Genomic DNA, 18,590 nt, shown 5'->3' on the forward strand with positions numbered 1-18,590 from the left:
ATGAACTGCATATCATTGAAACCTCCATAGATCGATGGGTTGGGATCATCCTATGGAAATGATTTTTGGGTCACGGCCTATTTACGTTGTAGCCCATCAAATGGATGGTTTGGATCATCTTATGCTGTGGCCGGTACAGAATCTTTTGAAAATACTGGACTATACGGGCTTACACCATATAAAAACTCTTTACATTGTGGGCCAACAAGTGGACGGTTTGGATCATCATATGGAGTGGGCCGTACGGTATTCTCTGAAAAAAATACCGGACTACACTGCCACACACACAATATAAAATCTCCTGAAAATCTAATTTTTCTTGGTAGCTTTTCTTCTTCCCCGGGGTTTCTTCTATAAATCCCTCCTTCTCTATCCAAACCCTAATCTCTCTTTTTTCTCAAACAGCCAAATGGAGAGCGTTCTAACGGCAAATGAGAAACAGAGCATGGTCTCTTCATTTCTAGAAATCGCTGTAGGCCAATCCACCGAAACTGCAAGGCAGTTCCTTCAGGTAAGATTTTTTTTCTATTATGATTGCTTTATAAACGATATGGGTATAATCTCTTCTTACCTACCAAAAGCCCCAAAAAAGAAAAAAAAATCGAAAATGTTAATACAGATTTATCTAATTGCAATGTTTTGTGGATATTGGGGTTTCGATGGATCTGAAATTTATTGAACGTTATGTTAAAATTACATTATTGGATGGATGCAATGTGATAAATACTTGATTATTGTGATGATATTGCTAGGTCATTACTTTCAACATTAGTCTATTCTTTGAATTGGTGGGTATTGGAGGAATTCTTCAAATGGGTTTTCTCCTACTGTGTAGAAATTTTAGTTACAATAAGATTGACTTAAATTTTGCCCGACATTTTTTACGTTTTTAATGTTACTCAATAATGTGATTTCAGGCTTATTTTAACGTTTTTAATGTTACAATAAGATTGACTTATTTGAACAATTGAAGTGGAATTCTGTTAGTTACCTAACCAGTATGCCAAAAGCCCTAGAGCTGATGGAACACATTAGGCTAGGCCCTTTAAACCTGTCCCATGTCCCATACCAGGATGGGTCCCACCTAGTCCCATACCTAGGCAAGCCCCCACCTAGGATCATTACTTTCCACCATGCTTCCGCATCCCCCCGTCTTCGGCAGCCCACTCGGTGATGGCTTGCACTCTAGGTATCCCTTTCCACAGGTTGCCCCTTTTGCGGCAGAACACTCAGTGGTAACTTCACTATAACGACTTTCACTCTGGCTTTTTTGCCAGGTAGTCCTTTCCATAGGTTGCCCTTTTTTTGGCGGTCTACTTAGTGGTTACTTCACTATAACGACTTTCACTCTGACTTTTTTACCAGGTAGCCCTCTCCACTGGTCACCCCTTCCGTGACCTGAACACGTGACGTAGTGTCTGCTCTGATACCAAATGTTAGGTTCCTAACTTATATGTCAAAAGCTCTAGAGCTGACGGAACGCGTTGGGCTAGGCCCTTTAAACTTGTCCCATTCTAGGCTGGGTCCCACCATGTCCCATGCCTAGGCAGGCCCCCACTTGGGACCGAAACAAATTCTGAGTTCTTCATTGTTTGTCCCAAGTAAATTGTACTCACTAACATGTCATTATTATTATTTAAAAAGGAAAAAGTAATATGTCCTTGTTGTGAACTTCGAACTCATTGATGGAATTGTATGCATCATCGGGTTAGCAGGCTGCAAGTTGGAAGCTTGAAGAAGCTATTCAATTGTTCTATGTTGGAATTGAGGCCGATGGCTTGGCACCATCCTCCTTCTCACCATCAACTGATAGTGTTCCTCCATTGCCTGCTGAAAGTTCAGGGTAAGTCAAGGGTTTTTTTTTTCTTTCTATTAGTAGCGAAAGAGAAACAAAAAATATTTCAAAGAATCGAGTACTTTAAAATGTTGTTTAATTCTTACCGTCTTAAAATTTTCACCAACATCGGCTTCTTTTCCTTGATACAGTGGACGGGAAAAGCGTAGTGAAGAACATAGTGAATTGGAGAAGCATGTTGAAAGTGGCGAAGAAGTACGCGCTCCTATACCAGTGAAAAGAGAGATTCTATATGATGACGTTCCATTGTACAGGTAGTCTTTGATCATGTATTCTTCTTTGTAATACACCTTTGAAATTGTGAATGGCCTAATATCTTTTTTCTCAATGGCAAAGTAACTTTTATTAAAAAGAAAAGAGAAAGGCCTACGACCAAGGTGGTCTGGGCTCTACAAAAAAAAAGAAAAAGAAAGAAGAAGGGCCTACATATCTTGATAGGTCAACTGGTACATGGTTGAGCATAGATATAACAAATGACAACTATATGCTTACCGGTTTGTTCTTATTTTGTCTTCAATTTGTATCTTGTTTCTTCGCCAGTCCAATGTCTTGTTGATATTTTTTTAAATGGCTAGTCTTGTTGATATGTTTACCATGAAAATTGGTTTGCTTCCTGTTCCTACATCACACTGCAGTGCAGGCAATGCTAAAAACTTGCTATTTGACTCATAAATTGACTGAGCCGACTTAAACCTGGATTGGATATAGTTTGTTCCCTTAAAACCTGGTGATCTATAAGGATATCATAGTAACTCACTGAGATGATCATCAGTAGGGGTGGCCAACCGGTTCGGTTCTCGGTTCTCGGTTACTTTTTTTTCGGTTCTCGGTTCCCGGTTCCATGAACCGTAAGAACCGAACCGAACCGTAGTACATAGTAGGACCGGACCGAACCGGACCGAACAAAATCGGTTCGGTCCGGTTCGGTTCTCCGGTTCTAATGGCTAATTACTAATTACTAATTATAATTTATAAAAAACTTTTAATTAAAGTTATAATATAAGTTACTTTCTTATTATAAGAATAGTATTAACTATTACTTATTAATAATATAAGTAATTTATATTAATAAGTATATGTATAGTAGAAATATAAAAAATATTATATATATATTCAAAAGTTCGGTTCTTCGGTTCCAGAACTGAACCAAAAATATTAGACCCGGAACCGAACCGAATAAGTTCGGTTCTCCATCAGTGGAACCGAACCGGACCCAAAGTCTTTTTAAACAGTTCGGTTCCGGTTCGGTTCTTCGGTTCCGGTTCGGTTCTTCGGGTCTGGTTCGGTTCTGGCCACCCCTAATCATCAGTTTGTCTACCCCCGCCGTTTCTTCACTTAAACCGCCTGGCCGATGAGTGACTTGTGAGCTTTATATGATTTTGATATCAGGTAATCTGTTCCATGGATCAAGCCCTTGTTCGCTGTTGACATTAAATTGATTGTTGACAATTTAGTATGCGTGATGTTTTTATGCCGACTTTTGTGGTATCTGTTTCCCTTCGAATAAAGGAAAGTTGTTTCCCTTCAAATAAAGGAAAGTAAAAGTCCTTAGATATCCTATTGAAAAAAACCAAGATTCTCATGATATGTATTAATTATTGAATGGTCAATCCGAATTGTTTTTCTCATAATTTTGTTCCAAAAATCAATCAACACTTACCTGGATAGGCCTTCTTCTTGCTTTTAGTAGAATAAGTTGATTGCACCTTGTCTCTAGCTCATAGTTACCGGAAGCTCCCTAGTTGGGTCAGAAGCTCGTATCGGACTTTTGGAAGCTAATTCTTTTCCCTTCCCAAATTTAGCAGATTAGGAGTACACGTCCTATTTAGATGATTATTTATTCCTAAAAGAGTGGTTTTCCCTTATGGTAATGCCAAAAGATTGCATTTAGAACTTAAAAAGCTCTTCTTAAGTTTCAAATAAGACTTATGATTTCTTTTTTTATTTAGAACTTAAAAAGCTCATCTTAAGTTTCAAATAAGACGTATGATTTCTTTCATTTTTTTTAAAAAATTAGCATTAAATCTAAACGAATAAAATAACAAGCTTGTAAAGCTAAGAATTCTTAAAACTTGTAATTCTAATCACTTGTGAAGTCCTAACTACTTGTAACCCTGACCTACTTTAATCCTTCCTCCGTAACCTACCATAATGCTATCCCTTTCTATTCGCTTCCAATGGGGCTTATTACATGCTTCATGTTCAGTTTCCATGATGCTCCCACACAATTCGTCTTAACTTTTTTCATTGCTTCATTTGTGCTTTCTGCTTCCCGCATTTTCTCTTTCTTGGACCCTTTGCCTCCCTTTTCCATTTCCCGCCAGTGGCTGGCATTCTCTTCCTACTCTGGCAATTATGCTCTAGATATCCTTCGGTCTTCTATACTTATATTTGACCCTTTTTCCCCTCATCTATTGACTACATTTTCTGTCTTAATGTATATTATGCATTATTAGTAGGAATCCACAACGGTCTGTGTTCCTTTTTCCTTTTCCCCTTTTCAATCAATTGGCAGAGATTGATTGATTATGAATTCATTGCCTACTCTAATGGGCAGCATTTACTTTATTATAAAATAATGATTAATGAATAAATGCATAAATAGAAATAAAATCAGCCATTCAAAAAAAATCAGCCCACCATTTGTTGACATTTTTTTTTTAATGGAATAACGCCTTTCTCCAATAGCTTTAGCTTTTGGAGAAGTTGGTTATTTAACATGGTATCAAAGCCAAAGGTCTCGAGTTCAAACCTCCCAGATAGCAAAAATCCACATGCAATGGTCGGCCCAAAGTGGGACCACATGTGCCACGTGTTTGCCAAGTGGGTCACACGTGCAGGGGAGTGTTAAAGTATAAAAGATAAATAACGCCTTTCTCCAATAGCTTAAGCTTTTGGAGAAGTTGGTAAGTTAACATTAATATCAAGGAGTTGTTGGGTTTTGAACCCAGGACCTGCCGTGAGGAAATATCTCTGATACCATGTGAAACAACCAATTACTCCAAAAGCTTAAGCTGTTTGAGTTGTTGTTATTTAATCATTTATACTTCAACAATTTATTTTCATGTTGGAAACCTAGGAGTTATTATCATTAGTTCTAGAGATCTTTCAAGTTTTCCAGACGTTTCGTATCTTTTAGGCCATGTTCTGCAACCTTGAAAAATTATTCCATGGAATACTTGTGGGCCCAATTGTGTGAGGATGGAAGAGGAGGGGAGAATTGAGTGGGCAAAAGTGGAAAGAGCATAAAAATCCCAAACAACTAGTGAAATAATAACCTATTTAAAATTATTTTTTTGTTTTCCTGATTTTTAGGAACTTTTAGGATCTTTTTATGCTCTCTCTCTCTCTCTCTCTCTCTCTCTCTCTCTCTCTCTCTCTCTCTCTCTCACACACACACACACACACACACACACACACACACACAACTAGCCCCACAAATATTCCATGGAATATTTTTCATGTTTGCCAAACATGGCCTTAATTTTAATGATTTTCTGAGTTCTTTGTTCCTTTTTCCAAATCTGCTTGGAGTGGGTCCATCTACTGATTGGAACTGTTTCTGCTGGAAACAAATTTGTTGTTTCACCCATCTTTCAGAACATACTTTATATTGCTTTAGATATGTATGTTTTAGGAACTTGTTTAGTGTCATATTCTTGATTGCTTCTCATCTTTGACATTTTCCTGAATAATTGATATCCTTATTATGTTGATATTTTTTGCCTTGATACGTTTGCATGTGTTTTACCTTTTCTTCTCAGACTTTCCTTATCTTTTAGGCCATGTTTGGAAACAATGGAAAATTATTCCATGGAATACTTGTGGGCCCAATTGTGTAAGAAGAGTGGAGAGGGAGGGGGAGGGAGAGAATTGAGTGGGCAAGAGAGGAGAGAGCATAAAAATCCCTAAAAACTAGTGAAAAAATTATCCTTTTAAAATTCCCTTTTTTCCTGGTTTTTACGAGCTTTTAGGATCTTTTTATACCCTCACCCCCACCCTCTCAAGTGTCCTCTCCTTCCCTTCTCTCACAACTAGCCTCACAAATATTCCATGGAATAATTTCGGTTGCCGAACATGGCCTTAATTTCTGAGCTATTTGTTCCATTTTCCTAATCTGATTGGAGTGGGTCCGTCTTCTGATTGGAATTGTTTCTGATGGAAACAAATTGTTGGTTTCATCCATCTTTCAGAACACCCACTATATATTTCTTTAGATATGTATGCTTTTGGAAATTGTTTAGTGTCACATTCTTGATTGCTTCTCATCTTTGACATTTTCCCGAATAACTGATACTTTTTTTGAATAATTGATATACTCATTCTGTTGATTTCTTTTTTGCCTTGATAAGTTTGCGCACATTTTACTTTTTCTTCTCATTTATTATAGCCTAACATGTGCAGCTGTTCTCAAACGATGAATGGGCTCATATTGATTGTTGTGTTCTCTAAGCTCTCTTTTTATTTTAGGCACCCAAGAATGGGATATCCATCACAGGGATCAAATCCAATTGCATTCCGGAATTTTGATGAGGAGTTAAAACGTCCTGGCGTTTGGGAGTCAGATCAAAATGCTACTTCTACAACTGATAGTCCTCGAGATAATCTTGCTACGCTGTATCGCCCTCCTTTGGCCTTGATGTACCATGGAACTTTTGAGAAAGTACGAGGAATTTTCTTCTCCTAGGTGTTCCACTCCATAACTATTTCCACTTTGTAGAAGTACCTTTGGAATTATTCTCTTTATAGTATCTGTGTTTATACTTCTGGAAGGATTTTATGCTCTTATGAAAACATGCCTCAACATTCCAACATGTCTAAAAATCAGTGTTTAAAAACTCTTACTCAGACAAGGGCTTCGCCAAGGTAAAACCAACTTTTGTTGTGCGAGTCAATGATTAAAACCGTTAGTTTTTCATTAATGCAGGCCAAGCAAAAGAGTTTTTTGTTGACTTGTTTGGACCAAAATTGAGTTGACTCTTGAATAGGGGAGTTCTTAAACAGTGGTGTGTATATATATATATATATATATATATATATATATATATATATATATATATATATATATATATATATATATATATATAGAGAGAGAGAGAGAGAGAGAGAGAGAGAGTATAGAAAATATACCTATATAAATAGGATTGTGTAAAACGGTTACACATACTGTGTAAGTAATATCAAGAGATAGAGAGAAAGATAAACTAAGTTGTTATCCTCACAGCTGTGTTAAGTGTGTTCATCTTGTGTGTGTGAAAACAATTTCCAACATGGAAATCTTATATATTTTTGTTTTAAAATGTGAGGTTTTGTGACAGGCTTTTTGACACCCTTTTATCTCACTTTTTGGATCAAAAGAGACAGGTCTTAAATGCCTAATCTCATGTATCCTATTTCTCTATTTTGCAGCCATTTCCACTAAGTACGTCCCACGAGTGGAATGAGCTTTCGTGAGTCAAAGTTATGGTGGTGGAGTGTGTGTGTGTGTGTGTGTGTGTGTGTGTGTGTGTGTGGTGAGGGGGGTCGCTCAGTCAAGTGATTTCAGCTAAAGTTGTCACTTAGGACCAAAAAAGAATTATTTTTCGTTACTAAAATTGATGGAGTAATGATGTAGAGCGGAGGCGCGGAAAATGTGCTCGCAATGGCGGTAGCTCAATTTGTTTACAATGATGTAGGGCAGAGGCACGAAAAAAAACTTGCTTGCGATGGGGGACGCTCAATTGCCTTTCGATGATGTAGGGCGAGTGAATGACTTCTAATTCATAAATTGTGGTTGATTCATAGGCAAATAGGTAGGGCATCCACAAATTAAGGCCAAGCTGCCAATTCTGTTTTTCTTTTAAAACTTAAAAGAAGCTAAACCATAACAAGGCAAGTCAAAATGTAGTCCACACTTGAAATTTGCTTGTGTGCAAGTGTACAACCTCAAGATCAACAACTACGCTGAGTCTTCTACACCATGTGTGAATTGTTCTTGGAATTATTAGGTGCTGAAGCGCAGTTGTGCACTTTAATTTTCAACTGAGAACTACTTGTAAACAAGGAATAATGGAATATCTTGGATGAGGCATTTGGTCAAACAGTTTATGAGCAGAATTTTCTTCTTCAAAACACTAAGCTCCATGTGATATCATCATTCCAATACAAAAACTGAGCATTAAAGAAATACAGGATAGTAAAATGATCGGCCTCTTTAGCTAACAGATCAGTGATGCCTCTTGGTAGGATTTCCTTCTGAAGGTTCTGATTATCTCACCAATGGTCACACATGAGATCTCCAAACCTATGAAAAACATTTATCTCTACCTCCTTTGTATTGGCAAGTATTGTATTCAATCAACCAGATCTGGAGTGGATCTGAAATTTCAATCGGTAGTAAGGATAGGGTAGAAACTCAGCAGTAGTGCTCTGATCGTGTAGGCAAAAAGAGCTTACCGAGTTCCCAAAAATCTTTCTCCTTGCTTGCAACAAGGAACTAAGAGTAATTACAGAAATCAGAAATCAGGTTCTTGATTGCCTTCTAATTCTGAAATTCTCTGAATTCGAACTCTCCTTCTCTTGCTAGATGGAGTTCTCCCAAACGAAAATTTCCGATCTCAGCTTCACAATTTCTCTTTAAAAAAAAAGTCCCACCAAGAAAATGGCAAAAGTCCTATTTATACCAACCCTATTGACATAAAAGACGAAAATAACCCTCTTACGTACACTAACACACATTTTGTAACCTAGGAAAAATACTCTCCCCTACAACGAAGATTGCCCGTACTCTTTGGCCGGGACCCGCTCTACGTCAAGTAAGATGTATTTAAAAAAAAGAGACTATTGAACCATATGTGTGAGACTCTAATCACTCTATTATATACTTTTTCATTTTCTTTTGTCAGAGTTTAATTTCTTTTCCCATTTTCCTTATTGTTTTCCTTTAAACTTGTTATTTTGACTCAACCAGCCTGAACCCCTCTTGCTTATGCTTTGTTTTTCACTTTTTTTTTCAATCTTTATTCACATGATTTAAGGTTCTTCCTTGTTGGACATGTTTTTCTTGTAACCTCTAAGCTATTGGAATACTTCGTCTCCTCTCACATTTGGCTAGTGTTGTTAGTTATACTTATAACCTAGTCAAAATAGACTTCGTATCCTCTTACTATCCATGCATTTTCTCGTGTTTTTATCTTACAAAATCCCCTCATGACAATTGTATTTCTGATAAATGCAGGCAAAAATGGAGGCCGCAATTAATGATAAGTGGCTTATAGTCAACTTGCAGTCTGTGAAGGAATTCAGCTCACACATAGTAATCTCTTCTGCATTTCCCCACTTTTCCTATTGATTTTGAGTTTTTAATTTATGGCTGGAATCTGGGCTCATTTTGAAGTTCCGTTACCTTGTGAAGTTGAACAGGGATACATGGGGAAATGAAGCTTTGGCACAAACAATCAGTACTAATTTCATTTTCTGGCAGGTTTGTACTTTTATAATTCGTTTATTGGCCCCTCTACTGAATATTTCTTTTATGATTTAAACTTTTATGCATTTGATTTTTACCGTTATGTTTCTTTTCACATGGGCATAACTGCAGGGTGTACCCTGGACTCTAGTTGTTTCATATTCCTTTCTTCATGGAGTTACATAAGTGTAGAGCTTTCCAATTTTCCTCTCCATTTATGTTGCAACATGTATCATTGTATTGGTTGTTTCATATTCCTTTCTTCATGGAGTTACATAAGTGTAGAGCTTTCCAATTTTCCTCTCCATTTATGTTGCAACATGTATCATTGTATTGAAGTTTTGTAGGTGGTTATTTGATGCATCTCTTAGTGGCTTATTTAATGTTCCATTGATATACTCGAACATGAACATGAACCTAAATCATACATGCAATACCCTGCCCAACACTTTGATACCGTGCAGAGATATATTAAATTTTGCAACTACTTTATTAAATGAATATGTAAGCTCTGAAAATATGTGAAAAGTTTGTATACATAAGAAGTCTGTCTACATGTGCATATTCTTAAAGTACATATATGAACACAAAAATAGAAGGAAAAAAGGTTTGAAGATGAGATAGATTAGTCGTATGAGCTCTGGGTTTGGTTTGATGCTTTAGTAAGAGGCAGGGGTTGCTCTCCATTTGGGGGCGGGTCTAATGCTGCAGTTTCAGTTTGGATTAGGATTTCAAGGAATGCAGTTTCTTTATGAAGCCATTATATGTCATCATTTTTAGGGTGCTTCCTTTGTCCATAGGTTGCAACTTTCTTGGTTTTCATTGATGAGTGTTGAACTCAAAATTTTATGAAATGAAAGAGGCAATGGAAAAAGGGTAAAAAAGAACGAAATGTGGGTTGCATATTACGTTGTTCCTCAAAATAAAAGGGATAAACATAAAATAAAAATACTTTAGTCGAAAAGAGAAAAATTCCTAAATATAAGGAAATGAAAGCTTTTGTGAAGGAAGAAATGAGTCATCCACGTTTCTGAAAAAAGGGAGTTATGTGGTCGTGGAATCTAAGATAAGGGGTGAGATGGCAGTTGCAATGACTCCAAGTAGAGAAAGTTGGGATCGTGGAGTGAGAGGTAAGGGATGAGGTGACAGTTGCCAGCTACTACAAAAAGAATTTTATAAATAGAGGGAAGGTCCTTTGGAAAAGGATCCGAACTTTTGGAGAAAAAAGCAACGCAAAGGAAGAGAAGAACGAAGAAGAAAGAAAAGAGAGAAAAGTGAACAAAATATTTTTGGAACTAATTGCTTTCTTTACCTTTTTGCAGCCTTCCTCCGAGAAGGAGATAGGTCCTTTGAGTTTCTTCCAGGAGACTCAAAGGGAAGAAGAAGATCTCTTTTGGGTCTCTTCCGAGAGAAAGATGATGAAGAGGATGGGTCCTTTTGAGTTTCTTCCAGGAGACTCAAAAGGACGGTTCCCCAAACGAGAAGAAGGATTTCTTTTGGGTATCTTCCAGGAGACTCAAAAGAGCAAAGAAACCCTTTCTCTTTTGGGTTTCTCTTTCGGGAGAAAGATGAGATGACTCGACACAAAGAAGACCTTTCTCTTCCGGGAGAAAGATGAGACAACTCCCAAAGAAGTTCTTTCTCTTCTGGGAGAAAGATGAGATGACTCAAGAGAGTTCCTCGTACGGAAGGGTCCTTTATATAAATAAATCCATAAGATCTTTTTCAACTAAAAGGTGTTTCTCTTCTAGGAGGTCCCTCTACAAAAGAAGAATCAAAACTACGACTCAAGAGAGCCTTTTCCAGGAGGACTCTCTTAGAAAAGGGTCGAAACAAAATCATCAGAGATGACTCAAAGGTGTTTCTCTTCCCAAAGGACGCTTTACAATAGAAGAGTCAAAACTACGACTCAAGAGAGCCTCTTCCGAGAGGACTCTTTTACAAAAGAGTTGAAACAAAATCATCAGAGATGATTCAAAGGAGTTCCTCTTCCAGGAGGACTGTCTCACAAATGAGTCAAATTAACTATTGATGCGTATTGTAGGCCCACAATAAGTGGCATATTTGCCCATTAGAACTTTTAGGATTTTTATTTCCATGTCAGTTAGTTTCTAGGACTTCTATTTCCATGTTTTAGTTTCTAGGGATTTTATTTTCCATGTTATTTTATTTTGAGGTTATTTTAATTGCCCTATATATAGGCCTCATGTATTAGGGTTTTTAGAGATTTTGATGATGAATTAATGAATTAAGAAAATTGATTTCCCCCCTATAACTCTCTTCTTCTTCTTCTTCTTCTTATTCCCTTTTCTCCTCCTCCCATTCTTCTATTTCTCTCCTCTAATTTCTTGCCTTCACTCTTTTTTCTTCTATTATCTTCTTCACTTCTTCTACTCCTCCCCGCCCCCCCTCGCCTTCTCTCTTTCCCCTATATCCTCTGCTTCTCTAACCCTGGGCCACATCAACTATCTATCCAAGACTAAAAGAAAAGCCAATTTTTTCACGATGCTCAATAATCAAAATTTGTATTTAGATAGGGAACCTGTTGACGGATAATCAGAGGTGTTTTATTTCATTTCTTCAAGAAATGTAATTAACGGCCGTTAGAGCTATACGTCCCCACCAAAATCAATAAAACCTCTTCTCGCAGCAGTGAAATTTGATCTCAACGAGTTTTATGTCTGTGATTGTCTTTTCGTGCATGTGAAATTTGTTGCGAACAATGAGTTTCCCCTTTTATTATATAAATCACATTATTTTCCAAAGTCTTTAAGACAAGCTTTAAAGTGATATTTATTTTCATTTTTATTTGGAATGGTAAGGATTCGAGCTTAAAAGTGATGAAGAGGAGTTTTGCAATGCTACTGAGAATCATGGGCTAAAAGACAAATGAAGTATGGCGACAACCAGAATTTGCCAAGTGGCTTTTACCATGATTTTATTATATATTTATATGTGATTTCAGGTGTTCATGATCGTATGCCATTGTCCTCTACGACTTATTCAGTAATAAATGCTCTAGGTTCTGCATTACATCCATGAAGATGGGCAAGAAGGGGTTGACTTATTGCAGTAAGAACAAATTGTTATCCCCGAGAATAAGATTGTGGCCATTTAATTTTACAATGTCCAGTTAGGGTCGGACTCTAGGGAGGCGGACAATGCCAGCCATTTCATAGGAAAAATAGAGCTGAGAAAAGTTGAGAGCATCTGCTTCTGCTTTTTCATATTTTTGCTGCCAAAGCAGAATGTACATTGGTATGTCTATGTGTGTGTGCTTTCTATGTTTCATGCAACAATATATGCTTGAAAAGAAGGATTCAAGTGCGTAGAAACATTTGGAAGGATATGACAGTGTTAAGAACAAATGTTTCACGGATGCTGTGGGAATATTTACATGGGGTTGAGAAAACTATTTCAGAGGATGCAGCTAAGGGCCTGTTTGTTTGGGATTATGGCAACCGATTGCCACCTCCAATACGATTATTAGACCTAAAATTACAGTAATTTTGGGTCCCCAATAATCAGATTGGGGAGTGGCAATCGGTTGCCACAATCCCAAACAAACAGGGCCTAAGGTTGATAGTCCATTACAATTGATTATTTTATGGGCAATATAAGTGATGTCATTTTAGATGTGTTTATCAAGTTTGGGATAGGATGGCTTCAGGTTGAATCAATTCGCTTTTTGACCAAACCTTTCCCTGGCCAGATCCAATATGAGCCAGTAAGATAGCACAGGCAAAGGTTGAATTTGCGATGCAAATGAGGCCAAGTTGAGGGCCCTGCTGTTTGGGCTTAAATGGTACTCAAGTAACATCTCCATAGGGACCATACCTCTTATCATGGAGGGAGACTCATGAAACACAATAGCATGGGCAAAGGATGATATGAAAGGACCTTGCGGCTTCATAATTACATTGCAGAAATCAAGGATTTGGTGCGAGCGATCCGCCCAAAAATTGAGCATCAAAGGCGGACGGCAAATGAAACGGCAGATGGATTGGCAAAACAATGAGTATTGCTGGCGTTGATGTCTATCCACATCCCACAGCCTGTTATGAGTAATGGAGATGGATAGGGCTACTAATTACTATTTTGTTATTTTTCCATTCACGGTGTTGTAATCCTTGCTGGACACATATGCCCGTATACTGTTTTGGGGGACACTTTGACCCCTCTTGTATTTTTCTGGGTTAATAAAAGTCAATTTTCAAAACAAAACAAAAAAATATGAACCAGTAAGTGTAAGATAGAAATTTGGGTTGCAAGTTTGCAACTAGCCAGTTGCAACTGAAAAGAAAGAAAATGCTCCCAATCTGTGCTGGAAAAAATCCTAGTGGTTAAACTGTGTATCACTGCCTAATAGATCTTAACTTTTTGAAATTTAGTTGATTCACAGCCATGAAATCTGGCATCTTGAACTATAGCTATGGTACCATGGATGTTGGGGAAAACACCAAAAAATACATTTTTGTTGATTAGGGTAAAGATTTGTAAATATGAGTATAATGGGTATGATCACATAAATAGCCTTGGTAGTTATGAGTTATGAGCTATGACAATTACATGAATTGAGGAAATAGCTGAAGTGTCCTTGATAAGGATAAGGTATAGCATACTAACACATGATCACACTTGTCTCAAACAACCACCTCAATAAAGTTGTTTTTGTGAGCGCCCACATTATGTGGATCAATGTTACTTCGGAAGGAATCGGAGCATTATAAAGTATGGGATATGCTATTAGCCATTTTTGACTAAAGTTGCCAGAGTGTGAAGAAAAAAGCTCTAAAGAAAGTAAAGAAGAAGCGTGTGGAAAGTGTTATTGAAATTCAACCTGAAGTATGTAATAAGTCTCGTTGAAAGGGAACAAGAATTGCATGAAAAGAACCGTTCAAAAAAAAGAAGAAAAGAATTGCATAAAAAGACTAGGGTTATAATATAGGTTAGGAGTAAGGGTTAATGTGGGTATGGATTACAATTAGTAAAGAATACTTCGCGCCTTGTTAGAATTCCAAGTTTTAGGGATTTATAATTTCACATGTGTTATTCACTTATTCATGCAGATTTAATATTTAGTTTTGGGAAAAAAATCCCCATAAGTTTCATTTGGAACTTAAGATGAGTTTTTAAATTTTAAATACTTTTTTTGAAAGTTTGCTTCTTCAGCATTATCAAAAGGAGTAAACACTCTTTTTAGGAAAAAATAATTACCTAAATAACTGTGCTCCTCCTTCAGGTCTCAGGTTCGATCCAGCTTACCAATAAAAAAAAAACCGAACTCTTAATTAAGAGGAAACACGTAGTAAGCATGTGGGGAGTTCGCATCCCATACATTTGGGAAGTGATAAGAACTTAGTTTCCTAAGAGAGAGGAAATTTCCGGTAACTATACTTTTTGACTCCGCACTAGTTGTCATTCTAAATTATAGTTTTCATTTCCATATAGGGGTTGGCTGTTTGAATAAACTAATTCCCTTTCAACGACTTGGGTTATCTGTCTAGTGTTTCACAATTGGATAACTTGTGTAGTATGGTTTTTAACACATGCTTTCCTTGCTGGTGTAATTCTCCTAGGTTTTCTTGCTCTCATATGAGTAGGGCTCATGTCTCACATAGTATTTTCTCATGGATGTTCATAATTTTTAAGGCTCATCTTTTCATAGCTTGCTACTTTCAGGGAGATGGATAAATAAATGTAATGGATATTGAATTTGTGGTTTCGGCAATTTAAATAGATTAAAGTTGGCTCGAGCACGTATCCTGAGTTTGTGCATTCATGGACAAAAATTCTCTGAAATTGAAGACCTATGCATGAAATGGAGAGTTCATATGATATTTTTTCTCATGCTTTCTTTACAATTTATTCTTTGAAATACTTTAGTTACCCGTATGGTGTATCTTGTGACCATTATAGGTATATGATGATAGTAGCGAGGGAAGTAAGGTTTGCACCTACTACAACTTGGCTTCCATTCCTGTGGTTCTTGTAATCGACCCCATTACTGGACAAAAAATGCGCTCGTGGAATGGCGTGATTCAACCTGAGAGTTTATTGGAGGTACTAGTTACAGCGCATATCTGGTGCATTTACTGTCTTCCCTAGATTATTTTTATTTTTTATTTTTTATTTTTTATTTTTTAATAGTTGTCTTCCCTAGATTAGTGTATCGAGTTTTTAGGACTAATTGATAATTTGAAGAAAAATGGTTAGAGGAAAGTCACTTTTTTGCTCCTTTCTAAAAGACACTTATTGGGTCACACTTGTGCCTCTTTGTGGGATTAGATCCATTGATCTGAATGGCAACCATAAGCCCGGCCAAATATTGTTGAGAACACCTTGATTGGATGATCCATAAGGTAAGCTCATGGTATTCTACAAGATCAATGACTTGATTGATTTCACATCCATGCGGCCCCCCTATTCCCCCTTCCAAAGGAGGTGAACATTTCCTTTTACCATTGATTGTAAAAGTGACTTTCTATATAGTCCTCTATTTTGAAATGCAATTAATGAGCTGAAAACATATACTTTGGTCATGGTTTTAAATTTTGGTTTTGGTATACGTTTCGGCCCTCACCGAAACCCAAATTTCGGCTGAAATTTCGTAATTCTGGATGAAATCCTGTACAACATTAAAAAAACAATGTTTTGTTTATGACGACGTAATTTTGGCCGAAATTACCGAAATTTTGGACTAATACTATATATTATTAAAAAAATAGATTTTTGGTATAAAATTATAAAAATCCGAAATTTCGTGCGAAATCCAACATTTCAGGGGAAATTGCTGAAATTTTGGCAAAATAATGTACTATTTCATGTATACTTAATTTCGATTTTGGTCTTGACCGAAATCATCGAAATTTAAAACCATGACCAAGTGACAAGGTCTTTATTTTTTTTTTCACAGTCCACTTGTCTAATTGTTAAAAACATATCATTTGATGTAGGATCTACTGCCCTTCATGGATAATGGCCCCAAGCACCATCATGTGTCTCTTCCTCATAAACGTCCAAGAGAGAGCTCTCAGACATCTACTCACAAGATACTGGGTATTTGAGATAGTCTTGTTTTCTTATACATCTAACACCTGATATGCAATGCTATTTCAGGTGTAGAATTTCCTCTTCCTTTAAATAGTAAACTGTTTGCAAGGTAAAACCATGTTACTGTTACTTTTCAAAAAAAGGGGCAAATGATATCAGCACAACCGTACTTTAATAGTTGCACAAACGTGGCTTGTTTTTTCATTTTTTTAATTGGTTTGTAAGAGCTTTTTGGGAACTGTAATAACCCTTGACCGCTCTTTAAATAATAAACGATAAGATGGGTTAGTGCAATTATTAAACTATGGTTGCGCTGATATCATTTCCCAAAAAAAAAAGTACAACAAAAATTTAATACAAAACACTCCAAATATTTTCTGGAAGGGATTATCAGATTTTCCTACGGCCGCCATATCTTATAATTGAGAAGCATTTCTCTTGATTTCCATCATCTTTTTATGATAAAAATCACCAATCAGTCATAATCATAACCCGGGTACCACGGGACTTGTCAACTCTAATATGATAATCTTGGAAAGATGGGCTTGGACTCTCCATAGATTATCATATTATAGTGGTTGTATAATTTTATATTGTGTTTTAGATTTCTGTCTGTTACAGTTTCTACAGATGAAGCTACCGAGGATGAGGAGGATGAGGATGTTCTGCGAGCATTGGCAGCTTCTATGGGGAGCTTGACGGATCCTGTCAGCTCCACTACTACTACTGGTAATGAAGAACCTAAAGTAGAGGTGGCCGCGGAAATCTGCGAGAGTAAAAGCCCAATTTATCCGTCTCTCCCTGAAGAACCAAAGGGTGACCGAAGCCTTCTGTGTAGAGTTGGAATCCGTCTTCCTGATGGACGAAGACTTCAAAGGAATTTCCTCCGAACCGATCCAATACAGGTAAAAAATTCTGGTTAACTTCATTTTTTCCCTCGATAATCTAATGGGAGTCAACCGCATTGAATTTCAGTCTCGAGATCAGAACCTAAGTCACAAATATCATTCTAGGGAAATTCTCGGGTTATATTAATTTTTTCACGTTTATTTATAAAAGAAAAAATGATAAAGATAAAATTATATATGTATAAATTAAGGAAAAGGTAAAAATATAAAATATCGTGATATTATTGTGGTAAAATAAAATATCTCTTTTTATAATTCTCAGAATTATTTCGGGATTTGGTCGTTTTATCAAAATGACGTAATAAAATCAGTATATTTTGAAAATATCGGAGATAGTTGTGACATAGGTCGGCTGCAGGCCTGTGGGACTTCATATGACCCCACACCCAACAACTGTAAACTGATCAAATGGCAAATCTTGTTAGCTACTTATCAAATTGATCTCTGGCCTGAAAATAGCTCACTTTAGGCTCTGTTTCTTTCAACATAAAGTGGGCGTAAAACAAATGTTACACCCATTTTTAAGCCATTTTGAAGTAGAAAAAATGTTGTTTTAAGCCCATTTTACGTCGAAAGAAACAGAGCCTTAAAAGTTGTGACTCCTGAGGACCAAGTTTTTACTGTGTCATTGTTGGTATTTTGCAGTTGCTTTGGTCTTTCAGCTGTTCTAAACTCAAGGAAGCGGAAACACGCCCATTCCGCTTGGCGCAGGCAATCCCTGGGGCATCAAACTATCTCGACTACCAGAATAAATTAACCTTTGATGAGTCGGGGTTGTCGAATTCGATGATTTCGTTGACATGGGAGTGAAAGGGAGCCTGTAGGATCATCATATGTAGCTTCTTCATTTCCAGGCAGCCTCACAAATGCTGGAATCTCGTGGAAACAACTTTCCATGTCAACATTTCTCTAAATATTTTTTGTTTGATGAACGAATTTGACTTATTTATACTAACTAAATATACACATTTTTTTTCTCTCTTTTTTGTATTTATTTTTTGTGAATATGGTACTCTATCCAGTGGCTATGAAAATCTTCACTGTCTTTCTTATCTGCAATTTTCTCCAGTTTTTTGCTTTCCCATTTTTTTTTTTTTTCCATATTTTGATATTTTTACAAAGGGAAATGTTATCCGCACTACCTTATGTTGATGAGGGCACTCCTCACTTTATTAAAAGTACGGTATGGCCCGCACCATAGGATGATCCAAACCGTCCATTAGATGGGCCACAACCTAAATAGGTTGTGCCCCAAAAATCATTTCCAAAGGTTGATACTAACCCTCCCATCTATAGAAGGTTAGGATCAACCCTCTAACATTCAGAT

General features: G+C 36.9%; 1 protein-coding gene across 2 annotated transcripts; it reads left to right on the plus strand.

Moving 5' to 3' along the window:
* The first annotated feature begins 308 nt into the window (after window positions 1-308).
* LOC143864300 (UBX domain-containing protein) lies at window positions 309-18,315 on the plus strand. Of its 2 annotated transcripts, none has more exons than XM_077375214.1 (10): window positions 309-511; window positions 1,713-1,843; window positions 1,987-2,109; window positions 6,326-6,518; window positions 9,072-9,149; window positions 9,249-9,317; window positions 15,222-15,365; window positions 16,259-16,361; window positions 16,977-17,260; window positions 17,909-18,315. In XM_077375214.1, exons 1-10 carry the CDS (start codon window positions 410-412, stop codon window positions 18,071-18,073), a joined length of 1,392 nt encoding a protein of 463 aa, XP_077231329.1. In that variant the 5' UTR covers window positions 309-409; the 3' UTR covers window positions 18,074-18,315. The 2 variants fall into 2 exon arrangements, with proteins under 2 accessions (XP_077231329.1, XP_077231330.1); XM_077375215.1 differs by having other exon boundaries at window positions 1,716-1,843.
* The last annotated feature ends 275 nt before the right edge of the window (window positions 18,316-18,590 follow it).

This window comes from Tasmannia lanceolata, unplaced genomic scaffold, assembly GCF_043159265.1.
Source record: "Tasmannia lanceolata isolate RefF3 unplaced genomic scaffold, GAP_Taslan_0.1 ptg000048l, whole genome shotgun sequence".
Lineage (NCBI taxonomy): Eukaryota > Viridiplantae > Streptophyta > Magnoliopsida > Canellales > Winteraceae > Tasmannia > Tasmannia lanceolata.

Bases quoted from the DNA above. Each gene is read 5' to 3' on its own strand.
- LOC143864300 (XM_077375214.1), top strand. From the start codon at position 410: ATGGAGAGCGTTCTAACGGCAAATGAGAAACAGAGCATGGTCTCTTCA. The intron at 2,110-6,325 runs GTAGTCTTTGAT...TTTTTATTTTAG, and splicing joins GATGACGTTCCATTGTACAG to GCACCCAAGAATGGGATATC. The intron at 9,318-15,221 runs GTTTGTACTTTT...TGACCATTATAG, and splicing joins CTAATTTCATTTTCTGGCAG to GTATATGATGATAGTAGCGA.